Source organism: Haemorhous mexicanus, chromosome 33, assembly GCF_027477595.1.
Source record: "Haemorhous mexicanus isolate bHaeMex1 chromosome 33, bHaeMex1.pri, whole genome shotgun sequence".
NCBI classification, from domain to species: domain Eukaryota; kingdom Metazoa; phylum Chordata; class Aves; order Passeriformes; family Fringillidae; genus Haemorhous; species Haemorhous mexicanus.
Genome location: NC_082373.1, coordinates 768,893 through 779,774, shown reverse-complemented (window position 1 = coordinate 779,774; position 10,882 = coordinate 768,893). Strand labels below are relative to the sequence as shown.

The 10,882-nt window shown below is 62.2% G+C and overlaps 2 protein-coding genes across 2 annotated transcripts; both read right to left on the bottom strand.

The window, feature by feature from the left end:
* Positions 1–258: 258 nt before the first annotated feature.
* NACA (nascent polypeptide associated complex subunit alpha) lies at positions 259–10,834 on the bottom strand. Its single transcript, XM_059871770.1, has 8 exons — positions 10,699–10,834; positions 10,250–10,321; positions 1,615–1,700; positions 1,451–1,528; positions 1,070–1,216; positions 807–935; positions 477–599; positions 259–386 (listed from the first exon to the last, which is right to left on the bottom strand). Exons 2-8 carry the CDS (start codon positions 10,317–10,319, stop codon positions 372–374), a joined length of 648 nt encoding a protein of 215 aa, XP_059727753.1. The 5' UTR covers positions 10,320–10,321; positions 10,699–10,834; the 3' UTR covers positions 259–371.
* On the bottom strand, positions 1,707–10,237 carry LOC132340690 (nascent polypeptide-associated complex subunit alpha, muscle-specific form-like). The gene is made up of 2 exons (XM_059871729.1): positions 6,698–10,237; positions 1,707–6,053 (listed from the first exon to the last, which is right to left on the bottom strand). Exon 2 carries the CDS (start codon positions 5,659–5,661, stop codon positions 2,605–2,607), a length of 3,057 nt encoding a protein of 1,018 aa, XP_059727712.1. The 5' UTR covers positions 5,662–6,053; positions 6,698–10,237; the 3' UTR covers positions 1,707–2,604.
* Positions 10,835–10,882: the final 48 nt, after the last annotated feature.

Below are 10,882 nucleotides of genomic sequence, written 5' to 3'. Positions count from 1 at the left end.
CCTTTCTCTCACCCCTGATCCCCATCCCACTGCAGGGCAGTGAAGAGCCCCCCTGAAGGGAACCCTGAGGGGATGAAGGGGTGACCCTGCAGCTGGGCTGGTGTCCAGCCAGGCTCTGGGACAGGAAGGAAAGGAGGGAACAGGCAGGTGGTGCTCCAGGACGGGCTATCAGCACCGGGATCTTCCCGGGAGGAAGGCTCCACCCTGGGGCCACAACTCCCAGGGAAGGGCAGGCAGCAAAGCAGCACAGAGCAGAGATTTCACCAACAATAAGCCACAACTTTATTAACCGATAGAAATAGTACAAATTTTAAATTTAGTTGTATTTTACTCTTCTCTGAAACACCAAAAAAGGCTCCTCCCTCCGGCGGCTACATCGTCAGTTCCTGTGGGGAGAAGGGCAGTCAGGAGGCAGCCCAGAGGCAGCAGCTCCCCCCGGGGAACCCCCCCAAAAGCTGCTGCCCCCCGGGACTCACCATTATCGCGTTTACAATGTCGTTACTGTTGTTCTTGAGGGCTCGCACGGCCTTCGCCCGCGACACGTTCGCCTGCGACATCACCAGCTCGATGTCTTTCACCTCCACGCCGGTTTCGTCAACCTCAAGGAGAAACAGAGCCCAGGATTGGTGCCAGTTCCAGGCTTGGCACGGGCTGGGGTTGGATTGGCAGCCAGGAGGGCAGGCCTGCACTGTCAACACCCCCAGGGCAGGACCCTGTGCTCTCTCCCTTTGAAATGCGGATGAAGGAGAGGAATTTGTGGATTAACCCAAAGCCCGGCCCCACAGAGAGGCTGGGGAAGGCCTCACCTCCTCTTCCTCGCTCTCCTCCTGCACCGTGGGGGTCTGTGTGTTTTCCTGGATGTTGGAAACAGGTTCTCCTTGCACTTTGAACTTTTCGGCAGCTGCCAGCTGAGCCTGCTGGGACAGGTCTTCGATCTGCAGGAGGGAAGAGAAGGGAGAGGAGCAGTGAGGCCAGTCCTGGGCAGTGCCAGCACATTCCCTGGCAGGAGGCACACAGTGCACAGGTGACAGGAAGGAACCCTGCCCTGCTGGTGCCAGGGTGGGCTCACCTTGGCCTCGCCAAAGACGATGTAAGTGTCTGACGCTGGGCTCTTGTACACGTCTGGCTTTGTGATGACAAAGAGGATGTTCTTGGATTTCCGGATGGTCACTCTGGTGACTCCTGTCACCTGGCGAAGGCCCAGCTTGGACATTGCCTGAAAAACACCAGGGAAAGGTCAGCGAGGGAGAAAAAGCTCTGGAGCCAGCCCAGATGTGCCCAATCCTCTCTGCAGAGTCCCAGATCCAACATTTGCTGCATGGATACACATGGAAACATGCATCCGCTGCCACGGAGCAGCACTCCCGGGCTACTCCAATCCAGGACTGGTGAGATCCCCAGCGTGCCTCTGAGCCCAGGGGCCGTTCACCAGGGCCAGGTGAAGCCTCACCTTGCGAGCTTTCTTCTCGCTCCGGCTCTGTTTTGCTTTGCTGACGGGTTCTTCGTCTATTTCGGCTGCTGCCGCGAGCTGTGGGGAGGGAAAACCAGAGGGATCTGTGACAATGCTGGGGTGACACTGCAGGGACTCTGATCCACATGTGCCACCTGCCCTACCTGTGCCTGCTGCGTCGTGGCCTGCGTGGAGTCCTGCTCTTCGAGCTCTGGTACGGATTCATCGCTGTCGGACTCTGTGCCAGACCCTGCAGAGACACACACACCCCTCACTCTTCCCATCTCAGGTAGGTCCAGGCCACACTGGTTTGCCACCAGTCAGCCCAGGTAGGTGGTGGATGGAGCATTCCCTGCGCTCTGAATGCCATCAGCAGGGTGGCACGAGTGGGTTCTCAGCTTTGCCATGGTGGGAGCAGGGTGCCAGAGCCCCACAGGTGCCCAGAGGCTCCAGAATGAATCCCAAGGTGGCTCCAGCCTGTGGCACTGCCTGGAGGAGGAGGTGGGTGGCACTCCCAGGGTGCTGAGGTGGCAGCAGCTTAGTGTGACAGGACCTCTCTTGAGTCCCCTCAAACCTAGAGCTGACACACAGCACCAAGACCCCCTCACTGAGCCCCCAGGGCTGCTGCACATCCGTGGCTTCACTACAGGGATAATCTGGGATAACCCTGAACCCCCCTCAGGGGACAGCACCTCTGGGTGCCCAGAGGGCCACCACCAGCTGCAGTTGTGACCCACGGCACTGACCACACTGGTTATTGAAGCAGAGCTCAGTGTCCCCAGCCTTGGAGGTCACCTGGAGGTGACCCTGATGCTCCCATGCAGCCATTACCTGGATTCAGTCCTCTGGGAAGGGCCTCATGGCCCACAGGAGCCTTGGCAAACCTCTCTGCAGGTGTCAAGGTGTGCCCTGGGCTCCCAACACTTCAGGCATAGCGTGGGGACATCCCAGTTTGGCACCAACACTGCCAGCCGGACACGAGGCCACCACGAGGCCACCACACACAGCAGTGTCAGGCACGTGGCATCTCCTCGGTGTGAAGCCAGCTCAGCTCAGCTCAGCTCAGCTCAGCTCAGCTCATCTCGCAGTGCCCATGCCACAAACAAACCACAAACCACAAACACCACGCCGTGCTCCGTGCCCGAGGACACGCGTTAGTGACCGCCGGCAGCGTGCCCAGCCCCGTGCTCCCCGTGGCACACCGGGCACGCCGTTAGTACCCCGTGGGCAGCCAGTGACACTCCATGCACGTATGGACAAATACCCTTGTCATTCTTGAGGACGGGCTGTGGTGCCAGGACCCCCGTGGGAGGGGACAGCTCCAGCAGCACGGGTGGCTCGGGGGGGAGCAGAGGTGGCAGGTCCTCGTCGTCAGCGCCGGGCGCGGCTTTCGAGGGGGGGCGGGCGGCCGGCTTGGCCACCTTGTTATTGGTGGGGGGCTGCTGCTTCTTGGCAGGGGCTGGGGGCTTTGGAGGGGCACCAGAAACGCCCGTGGCTGGGGCAGGAGGTGGGGTTGTGGCTGCTGGAGTTGGAGTGGCCTTGGCAGGGCTTTTTGGGGGTGCCTTGGCCTCAGCAGGGCTTTTTGGGGGTGCTTTGGCTGCAGCGGGGGTGGTTGTGGGGGGAGTTGCTTTGGCAGGGGTTTTTGGGGGTGCCTTGGCCTCAGCAGGGGTAGATGGAACTGGGGTAGCTTTGACGGGGCTTTTTGGGGGTGCCTTGGCCTCAGCAGGGCTTTTTGAGGGTCCTTTGGCTGCAGCAGGGGCCACTGGAGCTGGGGTGGCTTTGGCAGGGCTCTTTGCGGGTGTTTTGGCCTCAGCAGGGGCTGGGGTGGCTTTGGCAGGGCTTTTTGGGGATACCTTGGCCTCAGGAGAGGCTGGGGTAGCTTTGGCAGGGCTTTTTGGGGGCGCCTTGGCCTCAGGTGAGGCTGGTGGAGCAGGGGTGGCTTTGGCAGGACTCTTTGGGGGTGCCTTGTCCTCAGTGGGGGTGGCTGGAGCTGGGGTGGCTTTGGCAGGACTCTTTGGGGGTGCCTTATCCTCAGTGGGGGTGGCTGGAGCTGGGGTGGCTTTGGCAGGGCTCTTTGGGGGTGTTTTGGCCTCAGGAGAGGCTGGGGTGGCTTTGGCAGGGCTCTTTGGGGGTGTTTTGGCCTCAGGAGAGGCTGGGGTGGCTTTGGCAGGGCTCTTTGGGGGTGTCTTGGCCTCAGGAGAGGCTGGGGTGGCTTTGGCAGGGCTCTTTGGGGGTGTCTTGGCCTCAGGAGAGGCTGGTGGAGCAGAGGTGGCTTTGGCAGGGCTCTTTGGGGGTGCCTTATCCTCAGCAGGGGCAGCTGAAGGTGCTGGAGCCACAGGAGTGGATGAGGCAGTGACAGGGCTGCCCTTGGGAGGTTTTTTGTCTGCTCCAGGGGATGCTGGAGCTGGGGTGGCTTTGGCAGGGCTCTTTGGGGGTGCCTTGTCCTCAGTGGGGGTGGCTGGAGCTGGGGTGGCTTTGGCAGGGCTCTTTGGGGGTGCTTTGTCCTCAGTGGGGGTGGCTGGAGCTGGGGTGGCTTTGGCAGGGCTCTTTGGGGGTGCCTTGTCCTCAGTGGGGGTGGCTGGAGCTGGGGTGGCTTTGGCAGGGCTCTTTGGGGGTGCTTTGTCCTCAGTGGGGGTGGCTGGAGCTGGGGTGGCTTTAGCAGGGCTCTTTGGGGGTGCCTTGTCCTCAGTGGGGGTGGCTGGAGCTGGGGTGGCTTTGGCAGGGCTCTTTGGGGGTGTCTTGTCCTCAGTGGGGGTGGCTGGAGCTGGGGTGGCTTTGGCAGGGCTCTTTGGGGGTGTTTTAGCTGCTGGGGGGGCAGCTGGAGCTGGTGGAGCTGCAGGAGCTGGGGTGGCAGGGGATGGGGGAGCAGCAATATGGCTCTTGGGAGCAGTTTTGGCTGCAGGTGGGGTGCTTGGAGCTGGGCTGGGGGGAGTTGGAGTGGCAGCTGAGGCAGCAACAGAGCCCTTGGCAGCATCTTTGGCTGAGGGAGGGGCAGCTGGAGAGGGGGGAGCTGCCATGGCCGCTGTGACAGGGGCACAGGGGGCACTGACCGGGCTCCCAGGAGCTGCTTTGGCCACTGGAGGGGCAGCTGGAGCCACCACGGCCGGCGTGACAGGGGCAGGAGGAGATGTTTTAGCCACAGGAGAGGTGGCCAGAGGTGCCAGGGGCGGTGTGACAGGGACAGAGGGGGCAGCTGGGGCAGTGACCGGGCTCCCAGGAGCTGCTTTGGGCACAGGAGGGGTGGCTGGAGCTGCCATGGGTGGGGTGACAGGGGCAGCAGGAGATGTTTTAGCCACAGGAGGGGTGGCTGGAGCTGCCATGGGTGGTGTGACAGGAGGAGAGGGGGCAGCAGCTGGACTTGGAGGAGCTGCTTTGGCCGCAGGAGGGGTGGCTGGAGCTGCCATGGCCAGTGTGACAGGGGGACAGCTGGCAGAGGGGACAGCAGGAGCTGCTGCTGGGAACACTGGGCTCGCTGGAGACCCTGGGACAGAGATGGCAGCTCCCAGAGCAGGTGTGGATAGGGCAGGAGCCACTGGAGCTGCCCGAGGGGCCGGGCTCCCAGGAGGGGTCCTGGCCACTGAGGGAGGGACTGGGGGTCCCACAGCTGGGGGGGCCATGGGAGAGGCCTTGGCAGCAGAAGGAGCAACTGGGAGCAGTGGTGAGACTGGGGCACCAGGGGCTGGGCCAGCAGCAGGATGCCCAGGGGACATCCCAGCTGGCAGCAGAGGGATAGGGGGTGACAAAGGAGCTTTGGGGGCAGCCAGGAAGACAGGGGGAGAGATGGCACCAACCAGGGCTGGGGCTGGGGCTCGGGGAGAGGCTGGAACAGCAGGAATTCCAGGAGACACCGGGACTGTGGGAAGTGGGGGTGATCCTGGACTCTGGGGGGACACTGCCACCGTGGGAGCAGGCAGCAAAGTGGGAGGCACTGGTGGGGGAGATGCCAGAAGGGGACGGGATGGGGGAGGTAGGAGAGGGGCTGGGGCTGCTCCAGAGGGAGGGAGAGGAGCTGGGGCTGCTCCAGAGGCAGGGAGAGGAGCTGGGGCTGCTCCAGGGGCTAGTCCTGCTCCAGAGGCAGGGAGAGGGGCTGGAGCTGCTCCAGAGGGAGGGAGAGGGGCTGGGGCTGCTCCAGAGGCAGGGAGAGGAGCCAGAGGTGCAGCTCCCACAGAAGGTGCTGCTCCCACGGAGGCTGCAGCAGGAGCAGATTTCATGGGAGAGGTGAGAGCAGCTGGGAGAGAACTGGGGCTCACTGTTGGGACAAGAGGGGCCACTGTCACTGCAGCAGAAGCAGGAGCCAGGCCAGGTGACACTGGAGCTGGGAATCCTGGGGACACTGGGCTAACTGGGGCAGGCCCTGGAGATCCTGGGGCTGCAAAACCCACAGGGGCCTGTGGAGCTGGAGGAGGGGCAGTGGTGGCTGGGACCAGCAGAGCCGGGGCAGGGGGCTGGGGGGGCACAGAGAACACAGGGATGGCTGCAGCTGGGACCACCGGGGGGGACACGGGGCCTGGGGGGCCCTGCAGAGCCGGGGCAGTGCTGGGCAGCTGCGCCTGGGCGGATGGAGATGGAGTCAGAGGTGGGGAATGAGCAGCATGAAGAACAGCTAAAGGAGAGAAACAGAGTGAGCCGTGAGAGGAGGGAGGGAGAGAAGGAGACACAGGGAGGGGGCATGCAGCCAGCCCTGGCATTCCTCTGGCCTCTGGCCCAGCAGGCACTGCCAGGGTCAGCACAGACCAGGGCGTTCATCCCCTTCTAGAACACAGATTTTCCTGAGAGTCCTGAATGGCAGGAGGCACTCCCTGAACCACCAGGAAGCCCCAGCAGGCCAGGGATGCAGGGATCCAGCTCTGCCCTGCCAAAGGGGCTGTCACAACCTCTGTGGAGCCCCAGAAGTCTGTCAGGACATCCAGAGCTGCTCATGAGGCCCCCTGGGCTGCAGGGGGAACAAAGACCCACCCAAGAAGAGGAAGGGAAAGTGAAATATAACCTAAAAATAATTATATGAATAAATAAAATATAAAAATAATTCCACTGACATGTGGAATTACTCCTGAAGTGCCCTGGGAGCCCCCTCCCTCCAGCCAGGGGTGACATGGGCAGATGCCCTGAGGGCACAACGACATGGGGGTGGTGGGGCCAGGCCCCCCAGTGCCCCCCAGTTCCCTGGAAGCTGTTAGGGTTAATGGAATGCAACCCCCAGGATGGCACAGGCTGGTTAATGCGGCACACCAGGGGTTACAGGAGTACCTGGAGCAGGGATGGGAGCAGGAACGGGGGCAGCTGGAGCTGAATGGGGAGAACAACAGTTTATTAAGGCAAGTCCCACTGAGCAGGAGCAGCTTCCAGCTCCCCAGCCAGGCCCAGGAGAGCCTGCAGAGAGCCTGGCCACTCCCAACACCAGCTGGTGAGCCAAGGGCACTGCTCAGGCCACAGGCCATGAGCCTCCAGCTCCTGAGAGCCTGGAGAGAGCCCTGACATTGCCAATGCCAACCAGCAGTCAAGGGGCGCCGTTTAGGGAAGAGGCCATGAGAGGGTTCAGCTTCCACCTCCTGAGCCAGAGCTGAGCCTGGAGAGAGCCTGGGGAGACATTCCCAATGGAATTCTCAATGCCAACCAGCTATCAAAGGGCACTGTTTAGGCAAGAGGCCATGCCAGGGCTGAGCTTCCAGCTCCTGAGCCAGAGCTGAGCCTCAAGAGAGCCTGGGGAGACATTCCCAATGAAATTCCCAATGCCAACCAGCAATCAAAGGGCACCATTTAGGGAAGATGCCATGGGAGAGTTCAGCTTCCAGCTCCTGAGAGCCTGGAGAGAGCCCTGACATTCCCAGTGACATTCCCAGCAGCCAGTGGAGATCCAAGGGAGGGCAGAGCCCAGCAGAGCTGGGCAGGGCAGTGCTGGTCCAACCAGCAGAACCAGCCCGGGCACGGTGCCGCCCTTGGGAGCTGCAGAGCCCAGAGCCAGCCCTGTTCCATGGATCCTGTCCCTCCCAGGGGCTGTGTCCCTGTCCCACCCTGGGATCAGCCCAGAGCCAGCCCCGTGCCATGGATCCTGTCCCTCCCAGGGGCTGTGTCCCTGTCCCACCCTGGGATCAGCCCAGAGCCAGCCCAGTGCCATGGATCCTGTCCCTCCCAGGGGCTGTGTCCCTGTCCCACCCTGGGATCAGCCCAGAGCCAGCCCCGTGCCATGGATCCTGTCCCTCCCAGGGGCTGTGTCCCTGTCCCACTCTGGGATCAGCCCAGAGCCAGCCCTGTTCCATGGATCCTGTCCCTCCCAGGGGCTGTGTCCCTGTCCCACCCTGGGATCAGCCCAGAGCCAGTCCTGTTCCATGGATCCTGTCCCTCCCAGGGGCTGTGTCCCTGTCCCACTCTGGGATCAGCCCAGAGCCAGCCCTGTGCCATGGATCCTGTCCTTCCCAGGGGCTGTGTCCCTGTCCCACTCTGGGATCAGCCCAGAGCCAGCCCCGTGCCATGGATCCTGTCCTTCCCAGGGGCTGTGTCCCTGTCCCACCCTGGGATCAGCCCAGAGCCAGCCCCGTGCCATGGATCCTGTCCTTCCCAGGTGCTGTGTCCCTGTCCCACTCTGGGATCAGCCCAGAGCCAGCCCTGTGCCATGGATCCTGTCCTTCCCAGGGGCTGTGTCCCTGTCCCACTCTGGGATCAGGGTCACAGTTGTGTCCTGGTCTTGCTGCCACCCAGGACAGTGACACATGCTGAAGAGCCCAGAGCCAGCCCTGTTCCACAGATCCTGTCCCTCCCAGGGGCTGTGTCCCTGTCCCTTTTGTACTGTTTTCTACACAAAAACCCTTCAATGTTTCTGGTCACCCCTGTGCTAGGAGGTGCTGAGGAGGGTGGGGGTCCACTCGCTGTGGGGAGGGGGTCCCTGCAGTGTGGGGTCCCCTGCCTGGACCCTGTCCTGACCCCATAACCCTGCCTGGACCCCCTAAACCTGCTCTGACCCCCTAACATGTTGGATCCTGTCCCTCCCAGGGGCTGTGTCCCTGTCCCACCCTGGGATCAGGGTGACAGTTGTGTCCTGGCAGTGACACATGCAGGGAATGCCATCCCTGTCCTGCCCCAGGAATGAGGCCCTGAAAGGTGCTGATAATGCCCCATTTTACCCCAAACCAGGGCACTGCGGGAAGGATGGGCAGGGCTGGAGCTGGACAGCAGTGCCAGGACATTTCCTGCTCCAAGGAACGTCCTGGTGCCTCCCAAAGGAGCAGCAAGTGCTGCCAAGGGCACGGAACAGGCCATGCAGAGCCACCCTCTCCAGAACAATCTTTTATCCCTCCTGCTCTCCCTGTTCCTTCTGAGCACATTCCTGATGAACACAATCATTCCTGCTTCTCCCCCACAGCCCCACCTTTGCTTGGTTCCTTCTCAAACATCCCAAGCCAAAGGATTCCCCAAAACCAGGGGATTTCTGCCCAGAATTCCTCTGGATCAGCGTACACCAGCCCCACATCTCCAGAGTTTTTCCAAGGAAAAAGATGAAAATCCAAGGAGCTGCCTGAGGAATCCAACGAGCAGCAGAATTTTGGGAGCTGTCAGTTGAGAGGGACAGAGGAGCCATTCCAAGGGAGGGGGCCCCAAAGAGGAATTCCAGCTACGCCGGGAGGGATAAGGAGCTCAGCAGCTCCTGGGAATCATGGCTGCAGCTGTCACAGCAACAGCCATCACTCAGCTCCCTCCCTGTGTCCCCTCTCTGTCACCTGCCCTCAGTGGTGGTCCCACAATGGGACACACCCCAAATCCTATGAGAGACCCCCAAATCCAACAAGACAGACATCCAAAATTCAATGAAAGATCCCCAAACTTAACGGGGCAGACCCCAAATCCAAAGGGACAGACCCCAAATCCAAAGGGACAGACATAAAATTCAGTGAGAAACCCCCAAATGCAACAGGACAGACCCCCAAATCTGACAGGACAGACACCCAAAATTGAATGAAAGACCCCCAAATCCAGAGGGACAGCTCCCCAAAATTCAATGAAACACCCCAAATCCAGTGGGACACATCCCCAATATTCAGTGAGAGACCCCCAAATTTAGTGGGGCGGACCCTCAAATCCAATAGGACAGAATCCCCAAATCCAATGGGACAGGATCCCCAAATCCAATGGGACAGGATCCCAAATCCCATGGGACAGAATCCCTGCATCCAACAGGACAGGACCCCCAGTCCCATAGGACAGGTCCCCAAATCCAGTGGGACAGAATCACCAAATCCAATGGGACAGGATCCCCAAATCCAATGGGACAGGATCCTAAACCCCACAGGACAGGTCCCCAAATTCAATAGGACAGGAGCCCCAAATCCCATAGGACAGGTCCCCAAATCCAATGGGACAGAATCCCTAAATCCAATGGGACAGAATCCCAAATCCAACAAGACAGGAGCCCAAATCCAACGGGACAGGTTCCCAAATCCAACACTCGGACCTGGCCACGGCCGCTGCCCTCCTCTCCCACCCAAACCGAGCTCGGAGCCGTCCCCGGTGCCGGGACTTTGGGACACGAGGAGTCCCCGCTCCGCTGCCCCGTCCCCGGTCACGTTCCCCGCGTGCTCCGACCGGAAAACCACAGAACCGGCCCGGTTTGTTTTGGCCACAGCGAGACCACGGAAAGAACACTCCAAAACCCCCGCAGGGCACGTGACAAGACTCAAACCGGGGTCACACAACCCCCGCCGCCACCGGCTCCCGGCCCAGCCTCCCCGGGAAGCCGCAGCTCCCCGCCCGGTGAGGGGATCCCGGGAATCACCCCCGAAACCGCCCCGGAGCACCCCCCGGCCTCACCTGTCTCCGCCTGCGGCTGCGGCAGCTCCTGCTCCGTGGCCGGGACGGTTTCTGTGGCTTCGCCGGGCATTTCTACGGGAAGGGACAAACCGACAGGCCCGGGCTCGCCGGGGCTCCGGTACAGCCCGGGGGCCACCACCGGTAACTCGTCCTTCCCACCCCGCTCGGACAACGCGCGCCTCCCTCTACCGGGAAAATCTACCGAGACAGCTCGGCCGCACGGCACAGGCAAAGCCGGATCCTGATCCCGGTCCCGGCCTAGGCCGCTTCCTCCCCCCCCCACCCCGCCGGTGCGCGGGGCCGCCCCCTCTGCCCTGCCCGGCGCGCCCACGACCCCATCGATGGCCTCAACCGGCTCCTCCCGGCCACCCGCTCATCCCGCTAGCGGCGAGCGGCGCCCTGAGCGGTGGATGGCGGAGGATGACGGCGGATGGCGGCGCGGGACTCACTGTGCGGGGAGCGGGGCCCAAGATGGCGGCGGAAAGAGACCGAGAGAGCAGCGCGACTTCCGGGAGCGCGGGACTTCCGGGGCAGGGGGAGAGCTCCGGCAAACACGGCCCGGCCCGGCCCCCACGGCCGCGCTCCGGCGTTCCGGGCTTTGTTCGGGCCCCACCGTGGGTACGGGGAGACCCC